This window comes from Harpia harpyja, chromosome 17 (assembly GCF_026419915.1).
Source record: "Harpia harpyja isolate bHarHar1 chromosome 17, bHarHar1 primary haplotype, whole genome shotgun sequence".
NCBI classification, from domain to species: Eukaryota; Metazoa; Chordata; class Aves; order Accipitriformes; family Accipitridae; genus Harpia; species Harpia harpyja.
In genome coordinates this window covers 389,231-403,841 of record NC_068956.1, presented here as the reverse complement: position 1 = coordinate 403,841, position 14,611 = coordinate 389,231, and the positions used below count along the sequence as shown (strand labels likewise).

The window sequence follows — 14,611 nt, the reverse complement described above, 5'->3', positions numbered from 1 at the left end:
CAGAGCCCGAGGAATTCCTCTTTCCCTTGAAGGCATGCAATTAGTAGACCACTAATGCTCTTCAAGGATGGGTCTTGACCATGTATGTCTTGTCCTTACTACTATCTCTGTCCTACAAAGCTGTGCATCAGCTCATCCTTTCAGGGTCTTCAAGGAAAAAACAGTGTGAAGTATGGTTCAGCCTTCCCATGGCACATTCCAGGCGATGGCAGATGCAGAGCCTTTGCTCAGAAAGGTGTCTGGAGGCAAAACTTGTTGAGCATAATGGGTATTAAATGCTGGTGAAATGGGTGAAATTTGAGCGCCAGGCAGAAAAATCAACTCCTCTCTGCTCCAAATCCTGTTTGTTTGTTTACATGGAAATAGAAATACATGATAAATTCATGGCTTAATCATACAGGCATTACTAAGGAAGGAAAAACCCCAGTTCTCTCTGTTCGTGGGCTGACAGCCCATCCTGCGCACAGACAGGAGGGTTTGGCATGCCCTGGGAACACTGGGCTCACGGTGCAGATATATACTTGTACTTTTGTGCATGAAACCCCAGGGAGACCTATGGCAAACCCATCCTCATGGAGGGTCTCACAGCTTACCCAGTCTGTCTGAAATGATTCATCCAGCAGGAATCCCACCTCGAGGACCTCCCTTGCCAGCTCCTCTGCAGACCCACAGACCTGGTTCTTAAAACTGCCTATCTCGTGATAGCCTGCATTTGCTTTTGCTGGTTAATCTTTAACTCTCCTTTATACCCACAGAGAATAACTGTTCTTACTGATAACCCCTTTCTGATCCTTGTGATGGCTGCGTTCCCCAATTAACTAATACAAATTGCTGATATTCCTAGCATAATATTGGTGGATATATCCAGTACTGTGCTGCAACATTTTAAACTTTATTGAAGTATTTATTCTTTCCTTTTTTGTTACCAAAGAAAGCTGACAGAACATCATTTTCCATTAGACATTATTGTAAGAGGAAAATCAATAGAGAAAATTATGTTTGGTTAAAATATTTACGCAATTACATCACTCAGAGTTATATGCATTTCTTCTACTTAATAACATCTTGTGTGTGCAATGCAAGAAGCCGCATCTGACCATAAAAATGGCACATCTTTTAACTGGGATTTTATTGCTCAAGTCTTAGCAGTTATTCAAGTTGGCACCAGGTGATGAGTTTGCCCTTAAACTTTTAACCTAATTCTCATTGCCTTTCTGAGCTGTGTGACTCCTCTGCCACCTGCAAGGCTTTACCCACCCATGCAATCACGGTCAGACCGCTCAGCTCTGATGCAGCTCACAGCATGACTGTGGAGTCACATCTGGCTTCTTGAAGCTTTCTGGTGGTTCGGGTACAGATCTGTTTGGTTTTCACACTGTACACGATCAGGTTCATCATGGTGGGACCAGCAAGCAGATGTTGGCCATGAGGATGTGAGCAGTGGGAGAAGCACTTTCTTCCAGACTTGCGAATCGTGGACAGACTGATCACTGTGATGTCAAAGATTAGGACAGCACAGATGTGGGAGGTGCAAGTGTTCAAGGCCCTGGACTGCTCCTTCTTGGATGCAATACTCAAGACAGTCTTAAGGATCATGATGTACAACAGAAGAAGTAACAGTGAGTCTAAAGCCATTGAGGAAAGAGCAAACACTTGAGTCATAAATGCTGCTGTCTCATAAATGTCACATAAATGTGACTGAGCCACCCTGATGATATCCTGGTGTAGACAAGAAAGCGTGCAAGAGACCATTTACTCAGCAATATTGCAGCACCTTCAGGAGAAAGGAGGCCAGGAACACCAGAAGTACCACCTGGATGGTCAACCCCACACCAGTCTTGGTGCCGCGGAGTTTGTCAGGAGTGATGTATGCCTCAGGGGCTGCACATCACGGCAGAGGTCAAAAGCCACAGCCATGAGCACAGCATATTCGATGGCGGAGAAGGTGTGGATGAAATACATCTAGCTGAGGTATGCATCAAAGTGGACGGCTTGGTAATAAAACCCACACAGCCCAGGCTCCAGCATCTCCAGCCTGTCACTGTCCGCTGTACTGGGAGACCCAAACTGGACCTAGTGCCCAGGCCCGGTCTCAGCAGTGCTGAACTGTTGGGGAACCGCTGCCCTGCACAGCCTGCGTGCCCCAGCACCCCCAAAGACCCACCACTGGCCACCTCCGCTGCAAGGTCTCCTGGTGATGTTGGGGTAACTTGTACCCACTGGGACCCCAGGCCCTTTTCCACAGATCTCCTTTCTGGCCAGACAGTCCTCACCTAGAATAAAAGCACCCATTAAAACTAAATTTAAAACAAAATCTGTGGGACAAATCTATTCAGACCCAAGGCCCCCTGTGGCAACAGCATACTACGTCCTCAAGCACTGCTTTTATTTGTGCTAATTATCACTAATAATAACAACTGACTGTTATGACTCAGCTGTATATTTGAGCTCTGTGGGATTTACTTTCTAAGAAACCTCACATTTCATAATCCCTGAACCATTCTGATTTCAGTAAGATTATCAATTCACAACCACTTGTATTTACAATCCTATCATCTCAGTCGTCCCAAATAGCTTTGATGCCCACTTACAGCCTCCTCTTCAGGAGCTGTGATCAGTGTAAGTCACAGCTAGCAACCCTCTCATAGAAATACCTCCCCCACTTCAGTTGGGAGTCCCTCTGTTACATATAGTAAAGTGATTTTTTTTTTTCTTTTCTGGAATTTCCCATGGAACAAAATAAAAAAAAGTCTTCTGCTAGGCTTGATTGTCAATCAATCTTGAAAGCCTTTTTGTCAGAAGTGTGATATCCATACTTCCCAGAGACAGAGATAACCATTCATAAAACACCTTGCATTTCTAGCAGCACTCACAAAATTAATACAGCCGGCTGCTGTATTTTTCACCAAATCATACAGTTTACACCTGAAGGGGAGTTGAAATCTAAATACTCAGAGTTGAGTTTATCTTACAATTCATGAGAAAGTAAAAATGGAAAGGCTCAAGAGGCCAAATTGGTCGGTGATCAGATCACATCTCTCGTAGAGCAATCGCACACATCCCACAGGCAACATGGCTCTGGATGCATCCCCGCACGATGTCCCTTCTCTCAGCACCACATCACCCATGACTGCTCTTCAGTTTATAAACACCACTATAAACTCTCCAGTCTTTTCTGCTATCTACTTGTGTTTTTCCCATCCTGAATGTGAATTTTATTCTATTTGTGGTTTGGTTTTTTTTTTCGGACCATTCCTTCAGTTTTTCAAAATTACCCTGGGCACTAATATTTCTTTTTTCTGTGCTTCTGGAGAAGCTGTGGATTTAATAAGTATTTCTTTGCTCTCCTACCCAGGCTAATATAAGGTCCAGGATGCTCATTTAGATTCTCATTTCATCTTTCTTTGCAGCAGCACAAGAAATGGGATTTGAAACTTCCCCATAATGGTTCAAGCTCAGCAATATTCTCTGGCTCGTTTATGAAAATACTATGTCATATGCATGTTAATTCATCTCAAAAATTGAGAGAGATACTCTTTTCCCCTATGTACAAACTTTGTTACCCTTCCACACAAGAGAAACGATCTGATTGATGCGGTTTGTATTTGATAAATCCATAAAAGTTTCTGCTTGTCTCATTTGCCAAAAAACATTATCTGATCATTCATTTATGTATAAATTTTCTAAGGATTGTGACTAAATATTAACCTAGAATCTAGATGCAAGGGTACGAACATCTGAGGGAGTCCCTAGCCGGTGAATTGCTGGCAGCTGGGAGGTTTTTCCAGCAGCATCATGAAGTTTGGTGGTATGAGGACCTGCGCCCTGTCCCCAGGGTGAGCGGTGCAGCCCAGGCTCCTCCAGGCTGTTAAACTGCGCATGACTCCAAAGATAGTGACCACGACCAGCCCCCCTGGCCAAAGATGCCCCAAGATGGTCCCCACAGCTCCGCACATCCGACACCTGGGCTCCAGCCCCTGCCCAGGGCAGTTTGCTCATACAGACTTTGCTTGTGCTGGCCCCCTTCCAGTACTTTCCTACTGGCTGCTATTAGAGTGTTCAGACCTCCTTTTTTTTCCAATTTTAAAGACTTTTTTCCTCCACCTTTTTCCAGGTTTCTGCTCTTTCCTCCCTCCGTCCCCCTGGTATCTGAACAGCAGTGATGAGATAAAATTGCTTTCTTTAGTAATACTTGAGGCTGAGATGAGGCCAGTCATCAACCTCAGTATATAACTGTGAAATAGAAATGGGACCATTGCCTTTAGCAGAGTTTCTCCAGATTCACGCTAGCTTCACTGAAGAATATCAGGGTCTAAATTCAAATAAGGGAGGACAGGCTATGTATGTCACTTCAGGTCCCACCATGCACAAATGACAGAGTGCACCCCAAACTCTTAGAGTAATTGGAAAAAGTTTCAAGAGCAAGATATTAGTTAGTTTTCTGTTGATGACGTAAGAGCAAAGTGAAGAATCTGAAAGATAAGACCCATCATTAGAGTGATTTTTAAGCAAACATCTGGATAGATGGATGCCTAGACAGATGTTTTCTTACACAAGAAAATGGAGCATCTGCTGTGGCCAGTGCAGCAGAATCAAAGCATTCTGCTTGTCATGATCTTTGTGTAGCACTAAAAATCCCTTAAATGCATTTTATATGAGAGGTGTATGGACTCCTGAGGGAGGATTTATCATGGAGCCTGGCGATCCCCATAGTGATTTTCTCAGCTGGGAGTCTCAGCTGATATTTATCTCTTTAAACTGCAGATCACCTTTAACATTGCACAAGCAGTGAAACACTCCTGTGTGTTTATTCAGTCTAGAACAGTCTTTGCCTGTTTCAACTTCTGTGCTTAATTTACTTTCAATATCTCATTGATTGTAAAAGACAGAAATGGAAGAATTCACTTTACAACAGACTGCTGGTGGTTCACAAGTATGCTCCTGCTGAAGGGGGGGCTGGGGCAAGGCAAGCCAGGCACTGGCCCTGTTTAAACAGAAGAGCAAACATTGTTATACACTTATACATCTTCCCAATACAAACCTCCCATGGTAACAGCATCAATAACTAGTAAATCCAAGGAGTGCAGACTTCACATCTTCCAAGCCTTTTATATACATATATGGAAATGCAGTACTCAGATCCCCACCAAAAATTCTATTCTTTCTGGTATTTACAGATACAGCCCTTCTGCTGGACCTTGGATCACCACCACAGAGGCCAGGTTCCACTTTTAAAGCCACAGATATAAACTATTTGGCCTCTATATTTGAGGCTCATGGCAAGCAGACTGCTCCTGCCTGCACATCAGGAGGTTGCTTTGCTGCACGCACGAGCTCTCTTCCCCATGCCCCCTCCATCCCCTGGGGTGGATATCCACCAGCCTCCCTCCTCCTGCCTTTTGGGGGAACCAGCAGCTGGCCAAACGCTGGGGTCTCCAAACATTTGCTTCCCAAGTTAAGATCAAAGCGATCTTTAAATCCAAATACAGGTTGAGTAGAACTACGCTGAGATGAGCGGCTGGGTCTGTTGCCCCCTTCCTGCCCCATGGTGGTCTGTCAGCACTCCATGGGCTGAACACCTTGCTCCAGAGGGGCCCCCGAGCTGGCCCCACAACTGTCCCATGCTCCCAAGGTGCAGCAGGACCCCTTCATGGCATACAGCATTAACAGCCCAAGTGACCCACAGTGACCGAGATGGGACAGAGTACATCTTAAGTTGTCTAAAAGGGAGAGGGACAGGCACATGGCTGCAGGCTGTGCCTGGGAAGGACCCAAAGATTGCAGATCCAGATGCCAGGCTTTGGCCACTTGCTGCAACATCTGTATGGGGATTTGCACAGCTGTCCCATGGGCCAGGCTAGGCATCTAGTGTGGGAGACTGGATCAGCCACAAGGGTACTGGTCACCCAGCACCTCCACTGGAGGAGCCCCCCCCAGTTCGGTGGTACTGGAAGGAGGGAGAGGATCAGAGCTGCTGGACTCATCACGCTCCTCAACCTCCTGCTCTGCCAGTCTGACACTCACCGCTGCCACGCCATGCTGACAGCTCACATGGGGATCGGCACCAGCCTGACCACAGACATCCCCTGCGTCTGCCTGTCTGTCTTTCTGCAGCCAGCACCGAGAAGAGCAAGGTGGAAAACTCAGTGCTGCACATGTCCCAGGGAGGTGGATGGGTCTTGCACCACAGGAGACTTCCCCAGGCCCTGCTCACCCCTGCCATCCTTTGCTGATGCTCCGGGGCAGTGAGGCAGGTGGACATGCTCCTTTCTGTGCATGTTGGGGTGTGGAAAGAAGATGAGGCAGAGCCTGTCCAGGGAGGGAAGAATGTTTCTGCCATTGCATTTCAGCAGGTAATCACCTTGTGTTCAAAGCTAATGGAAAACATCCAGCTCTAGCGGTTGGAAGGCACTGCAGTGTTTCTGTGCACAGCCCCACAGCCACACCAGTGCCTGCAAACTCAGCATGTTCAGGGTGGAGAAGGAGCCCGGTCACACATGAGTTAGACACCAAAGGGTCTGCACAGTCACATCCCACTACATGCCCAGATCACTTGGACACAGCACTGAGCCAGGCTCTTGGGGTGGCTGGCTGCTGATTTAGGCAGCTGCTGCACTGAAGATTTCTCCTACAGCTCCTGCCTTGGGGATGGTTAATAAAGACACAGCATCCCTCCTGCACTGACAATGCACATCTGTCCCCGAGGACAGGATCCCAGTGCTGGTCTCTGTCAACAGCCCCTCATACCACCAAGGATGAGCAGAAGAAGCTTTACTGGGTTGGAGCTGGGACCACTGGGGAGGACAGTGTGGCACCCTGGGAGGGCTCCTCAGCCAGCTCCTGGGACATGGCTGGGGACCGCAGGGCAGCTGTGTCCTCCAGAGCCCCCCACCTGTGTGCACCAGGGTCTGCAGGAGGGAGAGCCCAGAGCTCCCCAGGAGCGGTGGGGGCACACATCTGCCCCGCAGCCTCAAAGGCAGCTGTCCCGAACAAACATGGGAAAACAAAGGAAACCTCACCTCATCTCAGGGCTGGATTTCATGGCAACCAGCAGAACGCCATAAAAATTAAAACTCCCAATTCCACTGGATGCTAAAAACAGGCATTAAACAGAAACGTGAGATATGTGCTATAAATCTCAGAGCCATTCTTCTTAAGCTATATTTAGCTGTGAAGATTGCTACCTTTCAGACTGGAAGAACAGCTTGCAAGTTTGAAAGATTTTTATAGTTTTTCTGACTGTAAGTTCATCTAATAAAAGACAGCACCTCTCACCACAAACTATATTTGTCTGACATATTTGCAGCTACATACTTACAGTAGCTATGTATTTATAATTATATTTTTATAGCTACAACAAACACTACCTCCGCTAGCTCTTCCCTCAGTTTCTGCAGTCTGACTGGTACAGCTGCCAGCTGTCCTGCCCATAGTCTCCTCATGGCCCCAGATTATTTCTCAGGGACTTATGTCCAGCAGTTTGCTTTGCACTTGCTGGAGCAGGATGCTTTGGCTGGCATCAAGGATAAAGCATGTTGACTGATGCTCAGGAAAGAGTCAGATGTGTTTCACATTCATTTCAGTTAAGGACTGTTAGTGAGGGAAGGGATGTACATCTTTTATTTCTCAAATTCCTCCTAGCTTGGGATGTGTGGCCTTCTTGTGCAACAGGATTGGAGACCTGAGCAAAAGGAGGAGATGTTTCAAATCTTGTTGGCAATTCTGCCCTGAGATGCAGGGATTTCATTTTGCTTTAAAACGCTGTGCTGAAAAATACTATTAATCAGTATACAGGCTTTTCTTGGTGCATATGTTTTCTAAACGGCTAAAAGTGTCTAACAATGAGTTAGAACTATTAAAAAAAAATAAGTATTGGTAGAAAAAGAAAGTATGGCTGAAGAATAAGACCTCAGATTGAAATGAGGACATACATGATGGTGAAAGCATTTCCAGTGGGCAGTGATGCTTTGTCCCTCGTGATTTTATCGAGTGAATAATTTTTCAATAAAGTGTAATGAAAAAATCCATGTATTATTCAAAATGTTGTATTGCCATTTCACTGTGGCTTTAATAAGTGAACAAAGTATAGCAGTCAGGTATTTCTCCTTCTCAAATGCGAGCTAGGGGTCACAGCCCACACAACAGAGACACACTGACCTCTTCCTCCATGCTCTTGGCCCCGCAAGGACGATGGTTTCTGTCTCTGGTCCATACCAAAAAAAACAGACTGGGAAAATAGGGACCTTCAGAGTCCAGGCAGGGTACCAAAGTCAGACAGGAGGTTCCTTGTCCTGGTGGGGGTCCTGCTATTTCAAGGAAAGAAGAAACACAAATCTGTATCTGTGGGCATGAGGAAACTCCTCGTTGAGTTCCCAGCAGCAGGGGAAAGGAGCAATGATGCATGATCATTGTTGTGTCAGGGGTTGCACAAGAAACTCAAGGCACCCTTAAATCTGAAATTCTCTCCAAAATGAGCTGCAAGATGCAGGGGTGATACAGAAAGTGCTTTACGCAGCCCTGAACCACCATCACCCTGGGACAGGCAGAATGGAGAATCAGAGCAAGCTGCTCTCAGAAGCATTGTCCAACACACAGGTTTCCCTTGTGCTTTGAGCCTTTGTGCATTGAACAGAGCAGGTCTGCTAATTTTTTTTTTTTTTTTCCACACCTAAGGGCTAGTGCCCATTTGCGTGCAAGATGGCATTTTAACATTGCCTGTTGGCAAATCCAAAATGGCTTTAGGATTTACCTTTCAAGGTAAAACAAGGTGTGGTTTTTAACCGTGACTATAACTCACCGCTAGAACATGTGACAACAGATGGTGGTGAATGCTCTCCCTGAAGGCATTTCATCCAGAGCCTTCCTAAAAGATCTCTGTGCCACAAAATAGTTTGTGTGGAACACAGAGTCTTTGGGGGAAATGTTAGAGCTGAGGTAACAGATGACATCAGACCCATCGTTTCAGCTGTCTTTAAAAGCTGTGTCCTGCAAGTCAGAAAGAAAAAGCATATCTAATACAGAGGAAAAGGAACAGAAAGAGGGGAAATTGCTGGAAAACGCCTGCCCTGGGAACCCTCCCAGCCCCTCCAGTGTTTTCCTGAACTTGGAGAAATGACTCTTCTGAAGCTCAGAGTGGATGTGTTATTGATAGAAGTTTCCTGACTCCATTGGCTGAATTTTAGAGATAGTGATAGTGTTTTGCAGCTGGCTGCACACAAGCTACACAGTGTGTCTGCTGCAGCTATGAAACACATATGATGATAAATATAGTTGTCTCTTCTACTCAGTAATTCAGCATTTCTAGAAGCCCTTTGCTATGGTTTAACACTGGGGGGCAGCTCAGCCCCACACAGCTGCTCGCTCATTCACCCCATGGTGGGATGGAGAGAATCGGAAAGGTAAAAGTGCAAAAACTCATGAGCTGAAATAAAGACAATTTAATAGGTAAATTAAACCTACCTTCCTTCTTCCCCAGTCTTTTATTGCTGAGCACGTCCTATGGTCTGGGATATCTCTTCAGTCAGTTGGGGTCAGCTGTCCCAGCTGTGCCCCCTCCCAGCTCCTTGTGCCCCCCAAGGCTACTCGCTGGCAGGGCAGCGTGAGGAGCAGAAAAGGCCTTGAGGCTGTGCAAGCACTGCTTAGCAGTAACGAAAACATCCCTGTGTTATCAACACTGTTTTCAGCACAAGTCCAAAACATAGCCCCACACTAGCTACTATGAAGAAAATTAACTCTACCCCAGCCCAAACCACTACACCCTTCCTTCTTATTTCTACCTATGTAAACAAAATTCCATAGGTAGACATTGTTTTGGCATGCAGTATTTTGCCAGAAATACCCTTATCAATGGGATAAGTGCTTGGGTCCCTGCTGTAAAATGAGCAGTAACACAAAATGTCATCTTGCCTTGTTATACTTTGAACAATCACCCTTCTCCTGACGCATTCTTTGCCTGTCTCTCCCTCCTGGACCACCGCAGTCTTCCACTGAGATGCCTCAATGACCATTCTCCATGTTGTCTTCACCCCCTTTCTCAACCACCTCAGCTTTTTGCTTCCTGTTTTTCCCATCGCTATTCTCTCCAAAGAGATTCCTACTTACCAGCCCAAGCCCAGGAAGAGCTCTTTCTTACCCTAAGTATATACTGTTAATTGGGGACATGTCACTTACTGAGCAGAAACCTTTCCTTTTGGTGTGTCCAGTTCTTTGCTTGCCAGTGCTCTCAGGAGTTTCTAACACTTGTTTCTCTTTCCAGCCCTCCCAGCAGGCTAAAGAGTTACGGAGTGGATTTTCTCAAGTGACAGAGCTGTCTTTGAACCACAGACATTGAATAATTACTTCATTCATTGGATAACACATGGCTGATCCATACAAATCAATATCTAGACATGCCATCAAAGCAGCATACAAGTCCAGCACTGATATTTATCTGAAATTTTGCAATTGAAGGTATAATATTTTTTTGTTGTTATTTAGCATTTTTGTTTTCTTTAGCATCTCAGTCATGTAGCCCAGGAAGAGAAGTAATTGGTAGCAGTAGTATTTACTATCTGTACCTTTGCTATACACTGAAGCACAGATCAGAATCTTTAATATAGTATTAGAGGTGTAGAATGAAAAGACAATCCCTGCTACCAAGGTCTTCAAATCTAAGGACAGGAGAAAAGAAAATAGGGGAGAAAAAGAACAACAAACAGCATGCATCATCATGAAAGGCTGCAGGAGCTGTATGTATCACTGTATGATACCAGGCAAACAAGAGGCTATGTTGCAAATTACGGATTTCCTGAACAGAAGCAGCTGGAAAACACAGGGGGTTGAGATTATTTAAATTTCCATTTTCATGTTGCTCCTTTTATCAAAGTCACCTGGAACAGATGAAGCTTCATGTACAGTAAAAAAGCAAGACAAATATCTAATAATCAGCCATAACTATTGGACTGTCACTGAAATTGGCTTGTGATTGATTGTGCAGCCTTTAGATGGAACAGAGCATTATTCAGGTACTCAGGGTGAAAAACATGAACGAGTCAGAGGACAGGGATAACTACAAAAAACTGTGGCCTATAAAATGCTCTAACAGTCAGCTAAAATCTGAAAGGAGAAAACTCCTGGTTGCCCCTCATCAGGGGCAGGGGACAGGCCCAAGTGGCAGCTGTGACCCACTCCACACACTGGTATTTCTGATGAGTTGGTTTTAATGTATGGGTATCAATAATAACTGTTAATACCTTAATTGAGTAGATGCCCCACATGACACAAAGCAAATGCACCTTCCAAATGAGGAACTGACATCCAGATCATTATGTTAAGTGAGTGTTTCCCAGAGCAGTGTTCTCTGCCAGGGACATCTCTCACGTCCCACCAGAGAAACCTCTCCTTGGCATGAGGACCCTGAGGACACACCCCTGTGGATCTCTCTAGTTTCTTATGCTGTAGCTGTTGGGGTTCAGCAGGGGGAAAACCAGCAGGTAGACATTGGACATGAAAGAGAGGGGGAAGCATGCTGGCCACACCAGTGAACCATGGACAAGCCAAGCATGGGGATGTACAGGATCAGGACTGCCAGGATACGGGACAGGCAGTTGTTCAAAGCTCGAGAGGCTCCCTCTGGGATGTGATGCCCAGAATGGCCCTAGCAATCAGTGTGTATGACATGAAGATAAGAATGAAGTTGAATGTCAGAAAGAATGGCTACAGCAAAGCCATACCAGTTATTGAATGCAATGCACATCCGCTTGATCAGACAGCAGGTGATGGCAGCCCTCCTAAGAGGCATCTGCGCAGAGCAGCCAGCCCAATCCTGCCTATCCTGGCACTGGTGAGGATGGAGGAGTATCTCAGCAGGTAGCAGATGGCCACACAGTGATGAAAGGCCATGACCAGAAGCACAGAGGACTCCATGAAGGAGAAGGAATTAAAGTAAAGCTGAGCAAAACAGGCTCTGAAACTTGAGAGAGACAAACCCAAATCAGTGATGGCCAGCACGGACAGGAAACAGCATACAAGCTCATGGGGGCTCAGATCAGTCGCGATGACAGAGGATTGTGCAGTTCCCGACAAGTGATGCAATGTAGATGTGAGTAAAAGGGATGGAGAGCCAGACATGGGAAACCTCCAGCCCCCAGATGGCTGTTGGGCTGAACAGCATGAGAGGAATGAGAGAAATCGGTTCTGCTGCAAGATGACATGATGAGCTAAAGCACAAAAAAGCAAGGTAATCCTGTAACCAGTGAACCAAATAAAAAAGCATGAACTAGATGTGATCCAGTATCATAAATCTGCCAAATCTAAGCAAACAGATATATGTTAGGCACTCTGGCTCTTTCAGAGTGCTGCAGTACAAGCTCTTATTTAAATGAGAGCTTGATGATACAGAAACATACCATTAAAGAGGTAAACATTGCACTTTGCTGTGGCAAGAATAAATACCACATACCTACGAGCCCAGTAACTTCTTCATTTGCCTGTTACTGTGATAGATATCAACATGGAATGTTACTGTTGTTGTAAACATCATTAATCTAAGGAAAAGGGAGGAAAGTTTGCAGTTGTTCCCCAGATAAATAATGACTAATCAAATGTACTGGGTGAAGCAAAGCCATTTGTGCCAATTTCATGTGCATCCGTGGCATTTCAGGGCTTCTGCTTTATGGAGTTGAGAGACCTTGTGTCATTGATACGTGTTCTTACTCCAGAAATAAATAGGAGCCTCTCTTTACATGATGAATTTGGCAGTGCTGCCAAGTTGTCTAGACTCTGCCCTGGCTGCTTCCAGTCCTGCTGCTGGAGATGCAGTTTCACATCAGCTGTGGCTCCGCTCTCCTCTCCTCCCACACAACACAGGCTCCGATGCCTTGGTTTCAAGGAGTCCAACTCAGCTGAGGAACAACATCTCCAGGTACTGATGTATCACCCACCCCTCCCTTACCTAAACACAGCCAGGGAATATCCTCCAAGTCTTTACATGGATTGCCCATACTTTACAACAGACTCTTGGAGAAACAGCTGACAGGAGAGCTGTATTGCTTTTATAAATATATAGTGCATCCACACTGGGACAGCACAGAAATGCTCCATGTTTGTTTTATCCATGGAGAATTTCCTAAGCACCCAGAAGGTGCACAGGACTTCTAATCTGAATATCTTTCAAAGAGCAGTAAAGCATAATGAGACATCACAATATAAATCTGAATAATTCATACTAGACATGAGGTTCTGATTTTATGCTGGGCAGGTAAAACTGATGAGAGGATTTGCCATTGTAGTTGGGAAGCAGGTTTCTGAAAACACAGCATGCTTTGAGGTAGCAGGGGAGACACAAGAAGTTTTAGCTGCTGAAGGCAGAAAGGTTTGGTAGCTCAATTAAAACCAGGAGCACATTTTTAGTCATGATTTTGCATCATCCGCTGCCTGTTACCAATGTACTAACACAAGGCTTCAGCCCAGGGTCTCTTACCTGAGTTGAAGTCTGAGTGCTGTCTCTCAGTGCATGTGAAATGCTGTGGAGCACAACAGGAGACTGCAAAGCAGGGCCAGGGTTTGCAAGTTGAACCTTTTGTTTCAATCCCTGCTCAGCAGCTCCATGGTTAGCACTCAGAGGGATTTAAAAGAAAAAAACCGAAACTGAATGCTAATAGTGGTTAGGAGAGGAATCAAGAACAGGGAACAGCCCTTATTCTGCTGCACAAACCTGATGTTCACTCAGACCTTGTGCGCCTCAGGTTCTTTCATCTCAAAAGAGGCACAGGTAACTGGGATGTCCCCTGCTCTGGCTCACTTACCAGTGATACTGGGCACATGGCATGGCAGGGGCAGGCACTTCGGACTTCAGCTGGTTGGTTTCTTCCCCATTCCCTCAATTATTTACTTCCAAATAGAAACAGACCATAACAGCAAGTGAAAATAGCATGCGAGCTATCACACCTGCTCAAGGCAGAGCAGATACCAGGAGAACCCTTCAAATACTTTGGCTGACTGCAGGTGTATTTCTCCTGTGGTTGGGACACTAGCTCCAGCTTCTTTCTGACCATATGCTTCCCTTTCTTGATCAAAATCACCCATTTTTCCACTAGCTGTTCAAGGCAACGAGTCCGTCAGCCGAGACCCGAGGGACCATCAGCAGCACAAATGCCCCCCTCACCTTGGATCCTGACCCACAGGACAGCACTGATGTTGGTGGAGATGAGATAAACACATGTTGCTGCTCCTGTGGAAGGGCGTCCAAGAAGTTTTCATCTATCTCCATGCTTGCATAGTCTAATAATTGCAATACTGTGTAATCATGCATAAAGTAGCTTTAGCACAGGTATTACCTCAGCATTTTGTCTGGCAGGAGGTCACTTTTTCTGCAGACATGGCAGTGAAAGACTGCTGCCAGTCTGGCCTTGGTAGATGTATAAGACTATGAAATATTGGGCTGAATGCCCAGCAGTCACTCACCGATACTAAAACTACTTGAAACTAGTAGGAAAAGAGTTTGACACAGAGAAAAATACTTTACAGAGCAGTTTCTGGAACTTGTTTTCACAGACAGTTACAAAGGAGGACTGCATCAGGGAATTTAAAATGTGACTATACAAATTAATGAGTAATGGGTCCATAAACATGT

At 45.5% G+C, this 14,611-nt stretch overlaps 1 protein-coding gene and 1 pseudogene across 1 annotated transcript; both read right to left on the bottom strand.

Moving 5' to 3' along the window:
- Positions 1-264: 264 nt before the first annotated feature.
- Positions 265-6,278, bottom strand: LOC128153561 (olfactory receptor 51L1-like; annotated as a pseudogene).
- A 5,142-nt stretch (positions 6,279-11,420) lies between these two features.
- On the bottom strand, positions 11,421-14,248 carry LOC128153560 (olfactory receptor 51Q1-like). Its single transcript, XM_052813001.1, is given in 8 exon segments — positions 11,421-11,488; positions 11,491-11,604; positions 11,607-11,686; positions 11,688-11,754; positions 11,757-12,040; positions 12,042-12,140; positions 13,927-14,075; positions 14,144-14,248. Coding segments are annotated over 8 exon segments (966 nt in total).
- Positions 14,249-14,611: the final 363 nt, after the last annotated feature.